We start from the raw sequence: 22,347 nt of genomic DNA, 5'->3' as shown, positions 1-22,347 counted from the left end.
TTCACAATGAAAAGGAAGTGTTTTTTTTTTTTTTTTTTTCCAGAAATCAATATCAAAAGAGAAAGAAAGAATCCTGCTCCAGCTGTTGTAAAAGGCAATAGAAAAGAAACTACAAAATAAATTTTATAATCAAGATGCTTTCTTTTCGGCTGTTTCACAAGAGAACTGACAAAGGTTTGTTTTTCATACAGTGTTTAAAAATGAAGTCTGACAAGCACACAACATGAGGCTTCACAAAACCATGTCCATCCACATATTTCTGTCGCTGCAATACACCTTAATTTATGCTTGTTAATTCCAAAATATTATTTGAGCGTCTGTAAAATGTGAGATCAGTAAATACACAGATTAGATTTGCCTAAAGAACACACAGATTCCAGATATAAAACTCCCACAAGCACAAATGGAGCCTTCTTTTCTTTTTTTATATAGGATTCAAGAATCTGATTTATGGTTATAGTATATTAAAGGAATAGTTAACTCTAAAAATAAAAATTACACCATAAAATACTCAGCCCCAAGCCTAGGTGTATGTATATTTATTATTCCGTGTTAATTTTAGTTGCACACAGTGCATTAACTAACGCTAAACACAACTTGTGATTTTAATTTTGCAGTAGTAATACTAAAAATAGCATCAAGTAAGATTAATAGATGCTGTAGAAATATTGTTCTTAATGTTATTAACTAATGGACCTTATTGTAAATTGTTACCAAGTTTTTACACTTTTTAAGTTTTACATTGTAAACCATGGCTTGCAGCTTTGATAATAATTATTTAATCATGGGTATTTCTAATATTTGGACTGGTAAAACCAGTCCTCCTAACAAAGCATGGCATTCATTAAATTATTAAAAAGGAAAACAATAAATATAAAATGGCTGTCTCCTATTCACCAACATACAACACCAACTTCTGCCTAACTGACTTGCAGCCTTTAAGAGCAAAGAGTCTCTCTTGTTCCGGGAAGTAGGGCATGTTTCTTGCCACTCTATTTGCCAGATAATAATTCTGTGTGATGTTCATGTGCACCATCTCAGCCATGGCACACTGGTGGACATGCTTCATCTCCAGAGGTAGGAAAGGAACACAGTGGTCAATAAGATGTTGGTTTATTAGACTGGAGTATGAAAATCCATCTACAGAAGAAATAAATGGGATGACTTGTATGCTAAACAGTATAGGTGCGTAATAAAATATCTAAATAACTCTAGTTATAACCTTTATTGTTTTTCTTGATGCCTTCAGAGATCAAAATCTTAACATCCTTGCCGTTCATCCTGATCTCTTATAATCTCCCCCCCAGAAATCCAGAACCAAGTCCAAAATCGCTTCCCACGGCATTACTACAAACCAACACAACCTGTCATGCATCTGATCACTCTTTTGGCAAAGTGAATGGATGTGATTGTAGAATTACACTTTATAACACAAACTGAACTTGATCACCTGAGAAAAATGAAGATGGCTTGGTTGACTGACGCTCCATCTGCACGGGCATTGTAGTTAGAAAAGGTTTTATGGCGTCGATCAGCTGGGGATCATCTTGTCCATTTCATCAAATATGAAAATGGAGCGGGAAAACTTGCTACACTTTTACGGATCAACTGCTTTAGCTGTGCCTGGATACACAGCAAATTTTATTTAGAGAAATGGCTTTCTGTGCAACGTGTTTTAAATAAACACTAATAACAAGCGCTGCGAATTAAATTAAGGCCATTAAACATCACAGCTGTTGCACGGTCTTCTTGATGTGAAATTCTACCATGATGTACTTACGCTGTAGATGTGTGAATATTGTTTATCTGGAAAATGATAGTCAGGTATTATTATGTGAACGTGTTCGCTCTTTTCCCCTTTTATGTAAATGTGTTCCTTGCGATGATTTTAGCGACGTGATTCTTTCCGGTTCGGTGGTCCGTGGAAAGAGAGGACCAGGGGTTTGTTTGGGTTTTGTTTGGTCATAAAACACGCTTTTAGCACAACGTCAGATGCGATATGCTGCCCGAAAGAGATTTCTCTAAATCTGCCTCCAAACCTGAAAAGATTTTTTTATTAAAAACCATAAAGTCAGTTCAACAAGGGGTATGTATATTGCATATTATTACATTTCAAATGAAAGTTATCAAGGTATTAAAATTTAATGATTATGTTATGTAATGAGCATATGAGTTGCATGTTTCATACAGGTAAGAAGCAAAAAAAATAGTTGCCTCTGATTGGCCATTGATTCTATAAAATCACCAGATAGGCCTAATCAGCTCAAAGCTGCAAGAGCACGTTGTAAATATACATTGGACGCTCTCCATGCACACATTTCACTAATATATTACTATTACATCTCTGAGGGTGCTCTTGCTTTGGTTTGAAAGCTTGTATATAGTGGCTACAGCACCACGTTGTGTTGCTAAAACTTGATCAATTATAATTTATACTCACGTTTAGGATCAAAAGGCAGCAAAGGGTCCTGTTCTACGAATAACGTCGAAATCAGTATCACACCCAGCGTGCCCATATGAAACAAAATCACATCTCGTGTGCAGCATAATGCAGACGGCAGGAAAAAATACATTAAAAAATTACATGCTTTCATCTTGACAGCAAATCTACTACTGATTCTCACTTTCGTTTTAGGGCAACTGCCAGAGGATCCTGACTGTAGTGCACTCCCTCAACGATACGATCGACCCTTAGTACACTTTTTTATTTCCTGTGTCACAACAGTAGCCCGCTACAGCCTGCATATTAGCCGCAATTCACCATTCTCTCTTCACGCCGGTTTCAAAACCGTTTCAGAGATGCAATGAGGGTAATGCAAAAGCACCTACGCGTCCTCGTGGAGCTTGACCCGTTTGCAGATGGACGCGACGACCAGCAGGTGGGGTCATAAATTCACAAATCTAGCCTAGGTGAACTTCTCAACTACCGCCACTAAGACTGAATGCAAGCAGGTGAAAGCAGTGTGGAAATGGATAGGGCTTTTTAATTTAAAAAAAACATGTTATATGAATTATACAGACATGACATATTCAATTAAGAACATAAAAGGTGCGTAAATTGCGTTAAAATGAACTCTACACGCGCTCCTGTGCTCTAATCCGTCTCTGGCGCCCCTAGCGGTCGAACGCGTGCAGCGCAGCGGGAGCTCTGGACTAAAGGTGATCTGAATGAATGGAAACCGCTTTTCGTGGGTGAAACGGAGCAGAGGGAACAGCCCAGACAAAGCAAGCGAGAAACTTTCACGCCGACAATCGCCGGCCCCGTCCCGCCGAGCATGGATTTACGGAGGACAGCGGCGGCGAAGTAGATTCAACACCTTTTCCGAGGACATGAAAGCGAGATTGGAGTGAATTTAAAGTCCCGCTGCCGCTGAACGGACGAGCTTATTTGGGCTCCGCGGGTCGATGATGAAGCTTTACGATGCAACAGGTTAGACCGAGTTTCGACAGGCGCTAATAGACCGCAGATTCGACCGCGATCACTGGATCTAATTATCGCATCGGTCAGTTCGTAGTCCGTGTATTCATCGCGGAGACGCGAGCGTGCACGTTTACCGAGCTGCTGAAATTACAACGCCACACAATACCGTGAGATCAAAGGAGATGCAGCCAAATCAGGCCTGTTTGAAATGTGCAAACGGGGTCTGCATTTAACATGTGCATGCATTGCAAATTAAACGTGGATCAAGGATGTGACGAGATTTAAAAAAGGGTGAAAATGACTTTATAGGACCTAGTTGAAAACACGCCGCAAGTTTGTAGAAACGTAATTTATGTTGGTTTCATGCATTTTTGCACCGTTTATACATTTGCAAACAAAGACTCCAAAATGGCATGCTCTCGTAATAAGAATTAAAATGATTACATCTTTAAAACGTAATGATTGTTTTCAGAAAGTGAATGTTTTATTCGAAAACATAACTGCTTAATTGTAAAAAAAAAATTCTGAAAGATTATTGAAGCAGTGTGTTTGTGCGTGTGTTCAATTTAAGTGTTTGTTGAAAGAGATACAGTTTTAATATAATATTTTGATTTGTACTCCAATTTGGGGGTTTGCTGGGATCTATGTCTCTGGCAGTAAAAGTGGTGTTCGTTCTCCGATCATCATGACAGGAGTCGTATCTGACCGCTGGTGACCCCTCCGCCAGCTGTTCTAGTGTGGATTTCTACCTCAACGCAGAGGACGCAGAGTAAAGCAGACGGCATGGTACCCAACAAGTGGATTATGCATCCAGTTCTTCACAAATCGCCTCCAAGAAGCTGGCTTGGCATCAGACTACGTCACAGTAAGTTTTCTTCATCCTCTAAGGCTTATGAAGTGTTAATTAATTGATCGTCTGAATGTCAGTATTACAGAAAAAATGAGTGACTAAATTAACGTCTTGGCACATGGCATGACATTGCTTGATAAAATGATTGACGCTCAATCAATAGTTGTGGTTTGGCATTAAAATAATGACTTTATATTCAGGCATTTGGGGCATATAAGCGTTTTCTAATCATAGTTTAGGCATGGGGAAATGTTAAATAGACATTTAATAATAATAAATTACTCTGTGATGCATTTTTCTGTTATGTTCATTTTTCTGAGTCGTAGAAATGAGTTACAGCAAATCTCTCAGCTCGTTATTTTAATTTGCAGCTTATTTCATTGCAATTCATATTTAACCATTTGCATATTAGGGATTTTAATTAACTGAGAATTGGGCCCAGAAGTGGCGTGTTTTGTGTCAACCTCATAAATTACAATATTTTTACATGCATTTTACATTTGTGATGAAAAGGCGCACGGTTGCTCGTTGGCATAGTATATCCGGTGCATAAGTAAATACAAGCATGCATATGGAAAAGTTCAATAAAGTGAAAAAAACATTCATTTAGGAAATTGTTTTATTGGATTGTAAAAAATCAGATTCAAATCCAATTCTTGGTTGTTTTGACTATTAAGTAATACTTCTTTCACAGACTGACGCGCACGGACACTTCTCGCTGTTGCCAAACATTTTCCTCCTCGATTATATTGACCTCTGCAATCACGATAAGATTAGCCTTCCAGCCTGAATGGTTATTTATAGAAAGCCCAAACTAACGTGCGGTGTACGCCAGAGGCTTCTTAGCTCAGCGGGGGCTGCAAGTTACCCTCGGTGCACCAGACCACTCAAGCCTCCCTGAAATACATGGGTTTAATCTCAGAGCATCTGGTGTTTCAGGCTAGTCTGAGAGGAGCTTCTGGCTCGCTCGGCTTTGATTAGTCATTTTATCTTAACCGTTCTACCTAGTGTGCGTTTTCCCGCTCATTTCGTGCGTGTGATGTCAGCCGACTGACCTTTAAAGCTCTTTGTGCTTTCTTAAAAATGTCATTGCATCACCGGTTTTAAGTTGGTTACTTTTTCATCCGCTAGCTCTTTGCCTTAAACGCAGGCAAATCCTCCTGCTTAAAGGCTAATCTTATTATCTGAAGTGTCAAGGGTGTTTATTTACCAGTTTGTGTATCGCTTGGCTCAATTTGGCTTTTCCAGGGATAATCAGGTTTTCTAAAAATAAAAAAAAAATACCAAATTTCAAGTGGTTTTTGGTAAATTGAGTTTTCTAAATACAGCATTCGATTGGTTTTCACAGTGATGCCGTAGAAGAGCTATTTTTGCTTCCCCAAAGAACCTTTCAGTGAACTGAACAGGTCTTAAATGAACATTAGTGCCCCTCCTATGGGTAATGAAAGGTTCATGTTTTGGTATCGGGCGTCCTCGACAACAGTTTGACATGCACACAGGGTCACAAAACGTTTTCTTTGTCTTATAATATGAATTTAGTTTTACCATATTTCTTAAACGGCTCCTAAACCACTTGCTTAATGATTGATTTGTACATACTGCAGAAGCAACTGTCACTTAAATAAGTGAACAGAATGTTTGGTAGATGGACAGTAAAACTGGTTCAGAGGTAAAAAGAAAGAAGGATGAAGCTGTATCTAGAAACCAGAAAATCAATCAGTAACCAGTATGTATGCAGGGCCCTATGAAATGTTTTATTTTTTTCCAAATTCAGTTTTTTTTCTGTTTTAATGTTAAATAAATTAGTAATAAATTAGTCAATTTATTAAGTTTAACCGAAATTGTTTCAGGCCTTATGAAATGTTTTAGTTTTTTTTTTTTCACCATAATTTTTTATTTTTGCCAAATTAGCGTGTATTATTATTATTTGAATATATAATTTTAATAAATTAAGTTGGTTTTTGTCTTAAAGTAGTTTTATGATTATTATTTTGTTTGTGTTTATTTCGGTTATCAAAGGAGGGCATAAAACATTAATTTAATGTATCTTTTAATTGCTGAAAATTAAACAAACATTGTTTATTTTATGGCAAAGAGAATTTACTATTAAAATTAAAACATGGAAGAAATGAAATGTTGTGTGCTTACTTGCCCCAAAAAAAAAAAAAACATAACCGAGATATGCAGAACATGCAGGATTCATATTTGAATTGACTTTTGCAGCTTAATATTTACAGATAGCTCTAATTAATTGTATTTCAAAAGTGATTAAAACCATGAAAAAAGAAACCTTGCATTTGAATAGTTTTATCGAATGTAAACCACTAATGATGTATTGCATCTTGCATTTGATGATCAAAGTAAACAAATAATGAAAAGTTCTAGGTAACTCACAGTGGTGTTATTGATTATGGCCTTTACTTAAGAGACTCCTTGTAAGTCTGCCTCCAGAACCCAAATGCAACCGCCGCATAAACACAAAAACAAACCGCAGGGTTATTGCTATCAGCTTTTCAAGTCCTGAGATGATGTAACGCTCGTGAACAGGCTCTCGCAGATGTCAGCCATTCCCTCCACCAGGCACCAGCCCTCCTAGCCTCACGGCTTTCCCATCATCCCTCACTCCGTCACGCTTTTAGCTTGCTTTTATCATACAGAAGAAAGGCTTAAGACAGTGCTATTAGCATATTGTTCTTCCTCCAGGTCCTGCCCTTGGTTTAAGTGGTTGTACAGCTATTAGACTTGTTGAATGAAAGAGATTAGCGGTAATTTAGCCATGAACTTGCAGCTGGAGTTGTTCGGTTTGTTCGACTGATGAAGCGCTGCTGTCGGAGCCTGAGGGAAACATTTCAGGTCCCAGCTGTGAAGAGTAATGAAAATGTTCACTCTTGCAATATAAAAAAAAATATTTATATTTATTGGCTTAAAAAAAATAATATTTGAGAATAAGTATAATGTTAGACTAATTTATACACACAACATTCTTCTGAAACAATGAAACAATGTCTTCTGAAAGCTTATCTAATCAGAACATTAAGAAAACATTGGAAAGTGTAATTTCCGTAACGATTGGGAGTTGATGAAATGTAACGTTCATTCGTATACAGTGCGTTTTTCAGCTTAACGTCAGCTTGTCTCGGCTGAGAGACTAGCCGGATAAGACTAGCAAACCAGTTAAATATCTTTTCGGTAGGATTTTTATACTTAACAAGCATTATAACAACTTGGTGCATTGATGTATGCAGAGAAAAATTCTTCAAACAGATATTAGAATCTGAACTCTTGGCGTTGTTTTTATCTCTATTGACTAGATTTGTAGTAATTTCTGTATCTTGGTTTGTTGGCGTTGCTAATGGACTAGCAGTGATCATACTCTGCTCATTGGAGGAATGAGACTGTCAGCCCTATCTCCTTGTGACGATTACAGTAGATTAAAAGGGCCCTTCAGCCTGAGTTCATGTCATCACTTTGTCCCATGTTGACTACTGCTGAAGAGCTTCCCCCACCCAGCGTAAGTCCATTTAGGCGGATCTCAGCCTCGTGTTAATGACCACGTCTCGGCCAAGGATGAGCTCTGTAATATCTGCTTTTGTACAGAGCAAGACGGTCTAGCTTTTCATTATGTCCTAAATACCCCTGTGCTCTTACGGCCACAATTTAGGGACTTTGAAAAACAGGATTTGAGTGAATCAATTATTCTTAGTTATTTTCAGTATTCGTCATTTTCAAGGTCATCCAGCTATGTTACAAAAATGGTGCTCTAGATGGGCTGTGTTTTGTGTGTAGTGTTACAGACAGACAAACTTTTGCAGATGATTGTCGAAAGCCAGGATTCTATTCAGGTGTTTTTATGTGATATTAAATTTTGAAAATGCCTTTTAGTAAAGTAGCCAAGGTGACTTCTCCAACCTTGATTTCTATTGCTATTTAACATTTTCTTTGACATTTTAATAAACACAGATTGTTTAAAAAACTTATCAAAATCTTAACAAAATTGCGTTCTTTTACAGTTATTTGCATTAAACATTATGAATGGAAACATTATCTTTAAACATGTTTTGAAACCATTAAGTGATGTGAATGATTCAGAAATGTACAATTTTATTAAGGATGCATTAAATTTAAAGTGTTTAAGATTGTTAACTTATATTTATATTTAAAATAAAATATATATATATATATATATATATATATATATATATATATATATATATATATATATATATATATATATATATATATATTTTTTTATATTCATCAAAGAACTCCACAAAAAATATTATGCAGCACAACTGTTTTCAAATTGTTAATCATAAAACTGCTTCTCAGAACAATCGGAATATTAGAATGATTAAAACATACTTAAAGAAAGCAGTTATTTAAAATTTTTTATGTAACCCCGGTGAGCATAAGAAACTTCTTCTTAAATCTTAACAACCCCAATTTTTTTGAATGGTAATTTTTTTAAATTGAGTCAGTAATTATCTTCAGGTAATGTCTTCAGTTTGTTGTTGTGTTATAGGGTTTTAAGTATTACAATAGCATTTTTAGTATTTAAGGGGTTAATATAGCATATGATCTAGCTGTTCCATCTAAATATAGGTTAAATATATTTTCCACTTCTTTGGCAACCAGAGAGTCAAACTGCTCTCCACCTGTCAACACCACTGAGGCTTGGGAAAACTTCACTTCATCCTGTAGCGCACACACTCATTCTGCCTCTCAATCACACGTCTGCACTCGAACTCTGTTACGTAAGCGCACTTTTTATGCTAATGTGTAATATTCAAGCCCACTGTTTGCGTTTCAAAAAGACGCTGAAGTTGCAGAGGAAAAACCTTAGATTCATTGTCTGAAGTCTGCTTCTCTGTTGAGTCTTATTCTGCAGCTGCCCGTTCATTTAAAAAAGCTGCAAGTTCAAAGCCAGGTTCTGGATTACTACCATATGTCTGCAAAGCCTCCAAGAGTAAGTCTGCCCCAGCCGTACCCTCTAATTTCTTATCCCAAAATTGGACATCTGAATGGCTGTGCAACATCGTCCCTCCCCTCCGACTCTTGCACGATACGTTCTCACAATAATTCTTCTTTGCAGGATAACTAAAGCAGCCTTACTGCAACAAGACATTGGAGAAATGCCACATTTGAAATTGTCATTTTGACATGCCTCCACCTCCGTAGAGCGGATATCTTATCAGGAGCCACTGCTGGCCGTTCTCCATCCAAGGAAACAGCTGACACTGTTGTAGTCACACGGCATTCGTAACTCATAAATCTCTCAGAGAAAGGAGGACTAGGACTCTAATCAATGCAGAAATGTCTGGCTTTTATTGTTTGTGCAAATCATAGACAAAGTTCACTCTCTGTGTAGGAGGGTTTGCAAGGGATCTTTGTTTCCCAAAGACTGGAAGGTATTGGCCTAGTCTGTCAATCCCATCATGCACTTCAGCCCAGTATGAATACAACATTTGTCTGGAAGTGTGGGTCGAACACCCTCTGACAACCAGATGTCTTTGCCCAATTTGCTTGTATAGACTTTGATGTGCTTGTTTCTTGCGGACTTGGAAATACTGATTGTTTAGAAAGCAAGAAATGAAAGAGGAAGTTGAAGAAGCAGCATCGTCAACTTCTCAACGAAGGCGAGACATTCTTATTAAGACATCAAACAACTATTGAAGACTTTAATTTGGTTTGTTCTTGCCAAGGTATAGTGGACTTTTAAGTGTTCCTGCCAAGTGTACAGCAAGATCCCATTGTTGGGTCCACAATTTGAGAAGCAAGGCACACGTCCTACATTTTATTCGTTTTCATTTGCAACATAGGTCTGGTTTTGGGATCTAAGATGAAGTTGAAGAAGCACCATCAACTTCTCAAAGGCGTGAGACATTTTTGTCTCTGCATCAAGAAACTTTGGAAGAATTTAATTCGTTTTTCCTTGTGACGGTTTAGAGAGCTTGTTGGTGTTTCCGACTTGCGACCACAATTCAAGAAGTGAGGTCTGGGTGCCAGTGTTTGGACTGATAATGGGATGTGAGATGAAGTTGAAGAAGCACCATCAACTATTTCTGTCTGGACATCAAGCAACTTTGGAAGTTTTAGTTTTTAGATTTTCTTGCCAAGGCTTAAAGGACTTCTAGCTGTAACTTGAGAACCACAATTCAAGAAGCGAAGAACCCATCATACTTTCTCAACTGAGATTTAATGAGTTGCATTGTGTTGCTGTGAAATGAGTTCCAGGGTTTTCTCTGGTTTGAAGGTCGGGTAAAGGGATCCAAGATGAAGTTGAAGTATTGTCAATTTCTTAAAGAACGCTAGACATTCTTGTCAAGACATCAAGCAACTTTGGAAGACTTTAATTATTTTTTTTTTTCCAAAGTTTGGAGGAATTTTAGGCGTTCCTGTGTTGGCGAACTGCAGGATCCCACTGAGGGATCCACAATTTGAGAAGCAAGGAACCCGTCATACGTTCTCAATTGAGATTTATTGTCAAGAGTTGCATTGAGTTGCTGTGAAATGGGTGCCAGGATTTGCTCAGTTTTGGAACGTAGGTCCCGCTATGGCATGCCTTGTTGCGCACTTTTATATGGTTGAAACTCGTGAAGTGGGATCAAAGCGAGGTTTAATTGTTAAGGAAGATGAGGTAACTGCAGGTGCCTGCTTTATGGGGAATTGTTTGACATTGACTAAATCCCGTTTAGGGCACATCAGAGGTGGATGTAAAGATGCCGCGTTAGATGTTGAGTGTTTGATTATTGTGCGAGTGGGTATTGTTTCCTTTTAAAGTAGCCCTTAGAAGATCAGTTTATTTTAGCAGAAAGCGTTTACAACCTTGTCCTTCACAATGTTCCTGTACTGGAGGAAACGAGGAGCTTATGAACTTGAGACACTCCCATCTTCTTTGACCAAACTGGGGGCGGAACGGTACTCTTGGTCATCTCCTCTGGATGTCATCTATGATGTTTATGGTAAGGCTGGATCCACTTACCCAAAATACTGACATTCCTCAGTTACTAACCAGTCGGTTGTTGTCTTTTGTACACTTCAATCTCGAACAGTACTTGCTTAAATAGGAACCCATTGTCATAAATGTACTGTCAATTTTGGTAATACCATTCAGGATTTTTGTGCTGTATATCTGTAACATGTTAGTTATCACAAGCTACAAACGCACCCGAATAACCTGATTCTAAACGGATTATTTGCGTATTCATGTAAACGTAGCTTGTGATAACTTGTATGTGGCTTAGTGTGATTGGAAAGCCTTATCATAAATGTTGTTATCAATCCATTTGAGCTTGGTGTAGACCTGAAATCTAATCAATAGGGGAAAAATTTAAACGTTTACTAAATATTTGCAGAAATGCTTATCTGACACATCAGCTCAATTTTCAGAGTCAGATTTGATTAATTCCATTTGACAGAAATGAGTGTATAGAAACATACCTTTTTTTACAATTTGCTTAATTCATCATTCTCTATTGGATATGTTTCAGTTGATATTGTATATTTAAGAAGTTATTGGTCACTTAAATCTGTTTTTCTTTTAAAACGCCTAATAATTATATAACACTGTAAAATGTACTCCCGAGCTAATCTCTAAATGAATATCCATTTTTTCAAACTGTATTTTATTGTTCATTTAATCATTTAAAACTTTTGATTTTAGGCAAGGGTAATTTTATTTATACAAAATGGTGTATAACCTTAATGCATGATTTGTATTATTGTAATTTATTATAATAAATTATACTGCAACATAATTCTAATAATTATTTAAACAATATTAATGTTGTTGCATTCCTTGTTCTTGTATGCATGCATCAGATGGATGTCTTCAGCCATTGCATTGCATCCTGTTTTCTAGTGCTAAGCTTTCTGCACATCTTTCTTTAAATCCTGTCGCTGCCCAACATTCGCGTGTTTTGAAGTCGAAAATGTGTCTTGGTCAAAAATTGCTGTCGTCATCTCCATGTTGTTCACTACTCTTTCCCTGACGCTGTTTCTCATTAGCCCATCATTCAGTCCTCAATGCTTTTATTTGTTTGTCACTTAGTCAGCCCAGATTACTTCTGGAACATTTGAGACGCTTCAACAGAGATGGAAAACTGCAGCGACGAGTCTCTTCTCTGATCTCTTCCATCCATAAGACCTGTAATTAAGGCCGATCCATTACCGAGAGCCGCTCTCTGGCCATTGCGGCCTAGAGAAGAGTAGCGTACTGCATTTCTAAGTGCATACTTGTCTTCTCAAATGCCATAATTAGTCTGGGGGATTAAAATGGTGGGTCGTGGCTCACTTTGGTGTTTGAGTTGGTAATGGTGATGGGAAAATGTCACAAACTCATAGCGGATTATGCAGTCATTTTATGGGGCCCACTGCTGTAAGATTAGCTTCAAAATGGTCTTGTTACTCTATATACTCAGGATTCAAGTGTGTGGCCTCTTAAGTCCTCTTTGCATGTTGTGTAAGAAGCAGTATGGCTGGAGGCATGAAGTCTGTGCTGTCAGACTTGCTGTCAGTTTTCTGTCAATGCATGCTACATTTTTAGTTTTTCAAGCAGACTGACTTTTTAAATGTTAGCACAGAAAAATTAAATGATAGTTTTATTTGCCTGGGAAGCCTCTAATTGAAATGGAGGATGACTTTAAAATATATACATGTTTTATGAACACGCCTGACCGCATTATTATTAAAAAAAAAAATAAAATAAAATAAATTATATATATATATATATATATATATATATATATATATATATATATATATATATATATATATATATATATATATATATATATATATATATAATTTATTTATTTATTTATTTATTTATTTTTTGAGTGTTTTACCTGCATTTTTCAATTTTGCGCTTCATTGCATTGTGTGTTAAGGTTAAGTGTCCATAAAATTACTGAACAAGCACCATTTTTCCCCTCTGGAAATGGGTTTTCATCTAACATCCGGTAACCAAAGTTATGAAAACATATTGTGGTAAAACAGCTTATCATCTGTTGCATGGAAAAAAAGTAGCATCACTCGTGTTCCTTTCCTTTACAAACAGAAAATGTATTTTGTTGTGTATTTGTAAGCACTTTTGTAATGTACGTTTTATAGTCAAAGGTCAGTTTAATGTATAACCGATAGGATCCTGTTTACCTCGTCTGGTTTAATTTTGCTGATATATTGCTTTTGCCGTTTGAATTGAAACCCTTTCACGTCCCGTGTGGTGATGCAGCAGTTGGCTTCATCTCTGGAGGTCGGGTGAAGCACCTCGTACCTCAGCAGTCTGTTGCCGTCTGCCATCTGTCTTCCAGCAGACGCCTCCCGTTACATAACTCACGGCGTCTCAGCTGACGGGGCGCTTTAGCCTCCAGAGCGGAGGAGGAGGAGGAGGCAGGCCATCAGACAGGTCCAGTAGTGTGCCAGCCGTCCCATGCTACAGAACAGAGGATAAATTCACCGCTGATCTGAGGCATTCCTCACATTCCTCGTAAAAGCTGTACAAAAGCGGGCGCGTAAACATGCTCTTAGAAATCTCCACTCTGCCTATACATGGTAAACATAGTACAGTCCAGGTCCAGGGTCCTCGCTGTGTGGTCGTCTTTGAGGAAGAGTATGATAAGGCATGCAGGACTGTGGGATTGTCGTTGGGAACTGTACTCCATTATTTTACGGATCACTTGTTTATATGATAAGTATCACTAGTTATGCTCATTATATGATTTGTTTGCGTAATACAGGTCTGTGTACTGTATTTATTTTTAACAGTACATATTTTGAAAATATATTATATATATATATATATATATATATATATATATATATATATATATATATATATATATAGCATATTTCACCAAATATATACATGCACATGATTTTTATTTATATACACATAATAAATATACACCATACGTATTTTGCATTAATATGCAAATATCCATATTTTGCAGACAAAATGTTTATTTTGGAGTGCGATTAATCATTTGACAGCTCTATTTTTTTTCTGTGCATAAAATATTTATTAATTTATTATGGTCATTGTTCATTTTATTTGTGTGTATTTTCTACCACTGTAAAATTATACTATTTTTATGTATAATAGTGTATTTATATTATTAATATTAGTATTATTGTATAAGTACATCTGAATAAAATCAAATATTATTGTAAGATTATTAACTACTTCTAGTAATGTTTTCTTATGATTTTACATTATTATTATTATTATTACTGCTACTACTATATAAAGTTAAACACTATTGCAGGATTATCTGCTATCTCAAGTAATAGTTCAGATTCAGCCTTTTATTTACTATTTATTTTTAATACTACTAATACTAATAATAATTATAAATATTATTATTTTTATCATTATTATTATTATTATTATCCACTTTATTTAAAGCTTCAACCAAACTCCTTTTCCTCTGCTAAAGTTGGCATCTCAACAGGCAAACAATAAATTTTCTTCAGATGCTGTGAAACTCTTTAGAAAGTTGTCCACAGTGAGTTTCCTCTGGGCGTGACCGTATGCACATGCTGGCTCACTGTGTGTGTTGACAACGCATGCGGCCGCTACATGCTTTTATTTGTTTGATTTTTTTTTTTTTTTTTTTTTTTTTGGGGCCTGATCAGCAGTGCTGAGGCCAGACATTCCTCTCCACATTAAACAGAGACTGAGAGAAGAACAGGAGGAAGTTAAAGAGAGAGAGAGAGTGGATGAATTCTGCTGAATCAGACTCGCATCCTACGCTAAGATAAACCAGCTGCTTGTCCTTAGGGGTTTTATACATAAATATCAAATAACATCACATTTGATCAAAATGTAGTAATATTTGCTTATTTCATATTCTTTTAAACTAGCTGAAGTAATACCTCTTTATTGAATTTAAATGCTTTTAGCTTGCTTTAGAAGCACACAGTGTTGGAGCAAAAAGCAGAGCATGATTTGTTTTTATTTATTTATTTTTTTAATATGGTACCATGCTTCAAGCGTACAGTTTCTAGCTTAAACTGGACTCTCCAGCAGGGACTGTAGAAGCCCATGCTTTCTTTCCACCTGTTTCATCATCAGGTTAAGCATCGCTGAAGTGTTCTACTTAGGGTTTTGCAAACCATAAGCATGAGGAATAAGGATGCAAAAACAATAAAGTGGTTGAGCAGGCAGCAGCTTCTGGTCGGACATCGTCGACTCGCATGACTTTAGGTTTTACCGCAAGGTTTTGATTCATGACGCCGTTTGGTTTCGTCTAAAAAAAAAAAAAAAAAAATGGATACTGAGGCATGTTGTTGAAGAAGGCGCACATTTAGCCCATTTAAAGCGAAAGATCTGCAGATGGAAAAGATGTTGGGAATTTTCCTGAGAATATTGAATCTGTAAGCGGAGAGGAGAGTGGAAAGTTGTTGTTGGGTCGACTTCTTCTATGGAGAATCACTTAAATATGTGGCCGTTAAATTCTCTCCTGCCTACAGACCCATCGATCTTACAGCATGCAGAATAAATAGCATTAACTAAATTAGTATTAATAGTGTTGTTTATTGTTAGTGTTGCATTCACTTTTTCATCCAGTCCTCAAAGTTTGTGTGCTTTCTTCCTTTTTTTATTTAAGTTTATTTGGTCTCACTTTCTCTTTGCCGTCTTGTTTATATCCTGTTAAAGTTCCTCTGTCTGTCTTTAACCTTGCAATGAATTGCATATCTTCCTATGTTTAGGATCTTTTGAGTCTATTTTAGTTTTATTGTAATTTATAGTTTTGTTTTGTTTTTTTAACCTGTCAATATTTAACAGTAACCAGAAAAAAAACGCCAAAATAACATCCTAGTATCCAGTTTTTATTTTATTTTATATTTTTTTTAAATTGTATTTATTTTTTGTGTTGTTGTATTTTGATTTGTGAGTTTTTTAAATTGTTTTCTTTGTGTTTTGTTTTATAATTTTTTTTTGTTAATTTGTGCGTTGTTTTGTTTTGTTTTTTTTTTTTTTTTTTTACAGAATACGCCATGTGAAGTAGAATATACATTTGTAAAAGTGTTTTTAACACTGACACACTGTTATATTTTTATTCATATTTCGAAGTAGTGTTTATATTTGTCTTTAATATTTTCATTTTAATTAGTTTTTTTAGTTTTTATATTTTAATTTCTGTTGCTTTTTAAAATATGTATTTTGAATATTTTTATTTTAGTTTATTTTTAGTACATCGACCTACTAATATAACTAAAACTGAAATAAAACTGAATAAACAATACAGCCATATTTAAAAGCAACAAAAAATGATAGACATGTTGGTTTTATTAAGTAAAAATATATATAAAAATATATAAAAATATATATATATATATATATATATATATATATATATATATATATATATATATATATATATATATATATATATATTATATTATATTATATTATATTATGGTTTTGTTTTTCCCAGCGGAGTTCATGAGGTGTTTTGATGTTTATGTGTGTGTGTGTGATTTTGACGTTGCAGATGAGAAGCCGGCTCAGGACGAGGAGTGTGTGCTTTGCCAGCATCCAGACTGCAGCGGCGCCGTCACGCCTCAAAGGTAAGAGCCGCACCGTCTTTCTGAAGACTGCTGAGAGATCTCAGCTTCTCCGTGGAGGGTCCGTCCCGTGCTTTCAAGGTTCAGAGAGAGGCCTGCTGGGATACGAGGTCTCCTCTCTGGCCAACAGACTGTGAAATGAACGGACTGTCATGAAACAGGAGAGCAGCCGCTCTTCTTGCTTTGCTGACTTATACGGTGTGCTTTGGGAATGAGTTAGACGCTGTTATTGTGTTGAGGGCATGTTGTGTACTTGTGCATATTCATCTTATTTGTTAGGTTCTTTGCTAAAGCTTTCAGCTCGATAAAAGAGTGCAGTATTTGATGAAAAACAGTAATACTGTGAAAAATCTGTGCTATTATATTTGTACAATTTATAAGTTATTTATATTTATAAACTTTACACAGTTTGGGATTAGTAAGATTGTTTTTAAGATTCCTATGCTCAACAACAGCTGCATTTAGTTGCTCAAAAATCAAGAAACGATTGTGAAATGCTATTTGTGAAATAACTATGTATTTTGTAATTTATTACTATTTATTAATTTCCATCGTAATTACACCAGTCTTCAGTGTCAAATGGTCCTTCAGAAATCATTTTAATATTCAGAAATATTAAAATAACATCTACAATATGACTTTTTTTATTATCTTTTTATAAATAAAAGGTAAAATGTATTTTCTAGCAATATAAAATACCTTTTTAAATTTCTGTAATTTTTATTTTTTTATTAATGTTTATTTTGCAAGGATGTGTTAAACTGATTGCTGTTCTTTTAACGTTTTTATTAAAGAATGATTAAAAAACCCACAAAAAAGCAACACAAATGTTTCCAAGATTGATAATAAAAGTAATAAATCATCATATCCGAATGATTTCTGAAGGATCATGTGACACTGAGGATTTTATACTTTTAATAATTTTAAATTAACTATTAAATAATTCAGCAATATATAAATGTCTTAAATGTCGCTTTTGGTCAATTTAAAGCTGAATAATTTCTTTTTAAATCAGTTTAAAATGGGAAAAAAATAAAAATAAATAAATAAATATATATATATATATATATATATATATATATATATATATATATATATATATATATATATATATCTCTGAAAAATAAATAAAAAGGTCACAACATTATATAACTTTTCTTTTGTCACTTTTGGCCTACTGTTCTGTTTATACATCTCATGAAAAACAACATCGATGCAAGATTTCTAAATGGATTTCGAGAAAAAAAAAAAGTCCACAGAAACACAGTTAAAAGAGTTTAAAGTGTAGTGCCTTAATGGACTCTGTTTTTCCTCACGATTGTTTATTCCTCTTTATTTTATGAACAGGAAGTGTTGAGCTCGTTTGGTTTTGAAATGAGTCAGATATTGAACCAGTTGCCTGTTGGAGCCTGCTTTAACCAATCATTTCTGTGAGAAAGGCAGCGTGTCTCTCCCTTCATCATCTGCTGTGTGTATTCCAGTGGGTTTATGATTATGTCAGCGGGACCGCTGTAGGGGGTCCTGCAGGAAAACCTCCGTCTGGCGCCCGTCTCCTCGGGGTCACGGGCTGTGCTTATGTAAGGAGATTACCAAGAAACGTGCCTGAGAGAGCCGTGTCTCTAGTCTCATTGTCACCTCCGCCTCCCTCGGTACCTGCATGACGTTTATAAGTGGTCTAGAAGGTCATATTTTAATGTTCTTGCTTGACAAGAGTTAACAGGGTGAGTGATGCATTATTCAAAGGTTTGGGGTCGTGAAGATTTCAATGTGTTTTTGAAAAGTCTCATCAAGGCTGCATTTATTAGTTTAAAAATACAGTAAAAGCAGTAATAGTTATAGAAATATTATTCAAATTTGAAATGAATGTTTTGTTTGAATTCATTTTAAAAAAAATGTATGAATTCTGCATCCTTACTTCAGTCCTTAGTGTCACATGACCCTCCAGAAATCATTCTAGTGTTCTGATTTGCTGCTCTCTCACACACACACACACACACACACACACACACACACACATACACACTGATTCTGAAGATGTTCCTTTGCACTCTCTAATTTAAGTGTGTGTGTGTGTGTGTGTGTGTGTGTGTGTGTGTGTGTGTATGCACACTTTAAATTTAAATTACAAGAGTGGAAAGGAACATTTTCAGAACATTTTAGAATATTTTCTTGTAATAAAATGTTTAATTATTAGTATTTATTGCATTCTGATGTAAAGATTTACTATAACCGTGTATACTTTTATAATTCATGTAAAAATGCCAGATTTATTTCTAGCTCTGTATGCATTTGTCTTTCCAGCCATTTTACTTTTATATGCAAAAATAAATCTAATAGTCACAGATAACCATAACACATTTTACTCGTTAATCATACATGAAAATAAAAATAATGTGAGCAGCTGTGCTTGATTGACCTCAAAATGTGGTGAAGTGATGCAGCGCTCTATTTGCTAAATTAAGAAGGTGACACAGTTTACCCACTGACACGTCTTAGCTCTCTATCCCCTGCTTTTCTGTGTGCTATAAACATACAATTATGAAAGTCACAATTTTAAATTCCTTGCGAAATAAAAGCAGCTTCGCTTAAGTTGCTAGAAGTACGTCAGGATTCCTGCTGCAGTAGCTCACCAGTAGATGGAGGCAAAGAGGCAAGGCTGTGTGTGTGTGTGTGTGTGTGTGTGTGTGTGTGTGTGTGTGTGTGTGTGTGTGTGTGTGTGTGTGTGTGTGTGTGTGTGTGTGTGTGTTAGTGGTGTTTTCTGAGATGACGGAAAACTCATAACTCGAAGTCTTTTTACTCCCAAACCGTGCAAAAATCTGTTTGCATCTTGCTGTTGAATGCAAGCCCCCGCTAGAACCTGAGCTGTCTGTGTCACATTTTGTGCTGCTTAACTAGTCAAGGCTCTTGCACAACAGTCGCAAATGTTGCTCTACAGGCCTTTAGACTGGTTTAAGGAGGATTGTATTTATTTATAGTCTGCTGTTGGAATAATGCTGACTAAACAAAGATTAAATGCATGTCTAAGAAGTTTGGGAATTGCACTTATAGAAAGTGCTGGCTTTTGGAAAATGCTGCAGTGTGCTGATTTCAGAAATCTATTTTTTTTTAATAGCTTTCAAATTATTATTTGAGTTTTAATTTTAGTTACATAAAAAAATTTTTTTTAATTAGTTTCTGTAATAGTTTTAGTTAGTCGGTTTTTTATTTAATTTATTCAGCTGTCAGAATTTAAATTTGTTATTTTTTCTGTATTGTTTGTTACATTAATTTGATTAAATAATTTATTAGTATTTTCATTATGTATATATTTATGTTACATACAAGTTTTGTATTTTATTTTAATAGTATGTTTTTATATATATATATTTTTTTTTTTTTTTTTACAGCTTTTAGTTTAGTTATCAATAACAACACTTCTATGATCCTCTTCTCTTCTAATGGGACAAAAAAAATCTTAATGGCTAACGGGACTCTGGGGTCTGTCTGTTCGCCTTAAGTTTGTATCTTGTGGTATCTGATGGTGTTTTCGTGTGGAGACGGGGCCAGTCTGAGCGTGCTTCCATCACTCAGAGCCAATTACCTCTATTCAATCCTCAACAGGACTAGACAAGGTGTGGATCGCCAGGGAAATACACCCCACCATAGAAAAACAGCTGACAGCTCTGTGTGTGTGTGTGTGTGTGTGTCAGGTGTAGCGATAAATCAGATAACTGCCCTCACTTTCTCCATAACACCTCATCCTTGTCAGAATCAGTCCTCCGCCGGCGAGCCGCCCACTCAACCGCCACTCTCCGAGTTTCCTTCAGGGGAAGCGTCTTTTTACTCATTTCCAGATAACTCCAGCTTTTCCTTCTGTTTCCTTATTCCGCTCTTAATCTTTCCCGAGGCGCGCCGAGTGATGGAGCGCATGCTGTCTCCATCAGCCGTCTTTTCTCATTCGCGTCTGTTCTTTTCCAGTTCTGAAACGGATCATAAACCATTTCGCTTTTCATCTCCCTAACGATTCATGGGTAACTCTGAACAGCGGATGGTTTTATGAACGGTCCTGGATGGCTTCTTTAAGATGCGAAATGAGCTGAAAGACAACGGCATGGGGCCACACAGACCGTTTAGGCGGTACAAAGAATACAGAATCAAATTCGTACAAAAATCGTTTACTTTCATGTAAATGCGAACCAGTAAGTTGTTAGAGAATGAAAGCGAATCGGGTCTGAAAAGTAATCATTATTAAATAACTAGAGACCTAATAAAAAAGATCCTTAAGTTGGATCTTTCAATGAATCATTCGAAGCAGTTCACATTTTTAATGCTGATTCAATTCTCTAATTCAGCTCATATTTTTGATAAGTAGCTCAATCAGACTGATTTCAATCAGCTTTTAAAATACTCATTCATTGAATTTGTGAATTTCAATGTGTGTCTTCTTCATTTTTGTGAACTGGAATTGAGAACTAAATTATTTAGTCAAGACTCAGACTGATTCTCAACCACGTTTTCAACTTGGACTCTAAATTAATATATAGAATGTATGTATTATTAAATATGTGCTATATTATTATTATTATTATATAACATTTGACTCAGTTCACAATCTTTTTGATCGTGATTTTAATTGATTCAGTTGTAAAGATCAAGTAACTGAATAAAATATTTTTAGTAAATTAAGAACAATTTTTCATCTTTTTTTTTTCAAAAATGTTTCGTATAGCTTGGTTAGTTTGAACCGTGTCTTTGCAATAGTCACTTAGATCCACAAAAATGATTCACTCATGAACTTTTGTGTTCCGCAGAAGAAAATCTTATATACCACACAGGTGATAGAAGTGATGACAAATTATGATTGTGTTTTCCACATGGATATGAATTAATTTGGCATATTATTGCATATATTATCAAATTGTAAGCAGCACAGAAGGTGCGCTGTTTTGTCTTTAGTGTGTGTTTCCTGTCATCGCTCTCTGAATAGTAAGATGTGTTGCCCAGGTCGTCGTTGATTTTATTTTTCCCGCACAGATTGTAATTCCATTAAATAACCACCGAAAGCATAAATTCAGCTTGAATGGACAAGGTAATGGCTCATAAGATGAAACGAACGAACGAAGGCCCAGATGAGTGGTTTTCTTCATGCAGGAATTGGAGGATTGCTTCGTTGTTGCGTAATGGTCATTTACCGCTCACCGCTGGAGCGTCTGCTGTCGTTAAGGCCGGTGTGGTGGAGAGGATGTGGCCTGGGCATGAAAACCTGCCCGTCAGAGGAAGGTAATGGCTTTTCAATGCAGAACGCGAGGGCCGTCTTTAGAGTGGTGCACGAGAATACTGTTCATCTGTGGATTTGGTAATGATGAAGCCTCATGGATAAATGGGAAAGGGTCTGACATACATTTTAATCGGTGCGTTTATCAACGTTTGCGTCACAGTTAAAATGATTCCAGATAACACGCAATGCCTGGTTTTAGTGTGAGGTGTTTTCCGGGCTGGATTGGGCACCTTCTCGGGAAAGAAGCTG

At 36.0% G+C, this 22,347-nt stretch overlaps 1 protein-coding gene and 1 pseudogene across 1 annotated transcript in view; one reads left to right on the top strand and one right to left on the bottom strand.

Moving 5' to 3' along the window:
• Positions 1 to 147: 147 nt before the first annotated feature.
• LOC122332775 lies at positions 148 to 1,573 on the bottom strand (annotated as a pseudogene).
• A 1,575-nt stretch (positions 1,574 to 3,148) lies between these two features.
• plekhg5b (pleckstrin homology domain containing, family G (with RhoGef domain) member 5b) overlaps positions 3,149 to 22,347 on the top strand; it is a 54,858-nt gene continuing 35,659 nt past the window's right edge. Inside the window, 4 exon segments of the mRNA XM_043230286.1 lie at positions 3,149 to 3,430; positions 4,114 to 4,286; positions 16,769 to 16,819; positions 16,822 to 16,844. Of these exon segments, the coding sequence (XP_043086221.1) occupies positions 4,205 to 4,286; positions 16,769 to 16,819; positions 16,822 to 16,844 (156 nt within the window). The 5' untranslated portion in view covers positions 3,149 to 3,430; positions 4,114 to 4,204.

Source organism: Puntigrus tetrazona, unplaced genomic scaffold, assembly GCF_018831695.1.
Source record: "Puntigrus tetrazona isolate hp1 unplaced genomic scaffold, ASM1883169v1 S000000148, whole genome shotgun sequence".
NCBI lineage: Eukaryota > Metazoa > Chordata > Actinopteri > Cypriniformes > Cyprinidae > Puntigrus > Puntigrus tetrazona.
The sequence above is the reverse complement of the archived record's forward strand: the minus strand, read 5'-3'. Positions and strand labels throughout refer to the sequence as shown.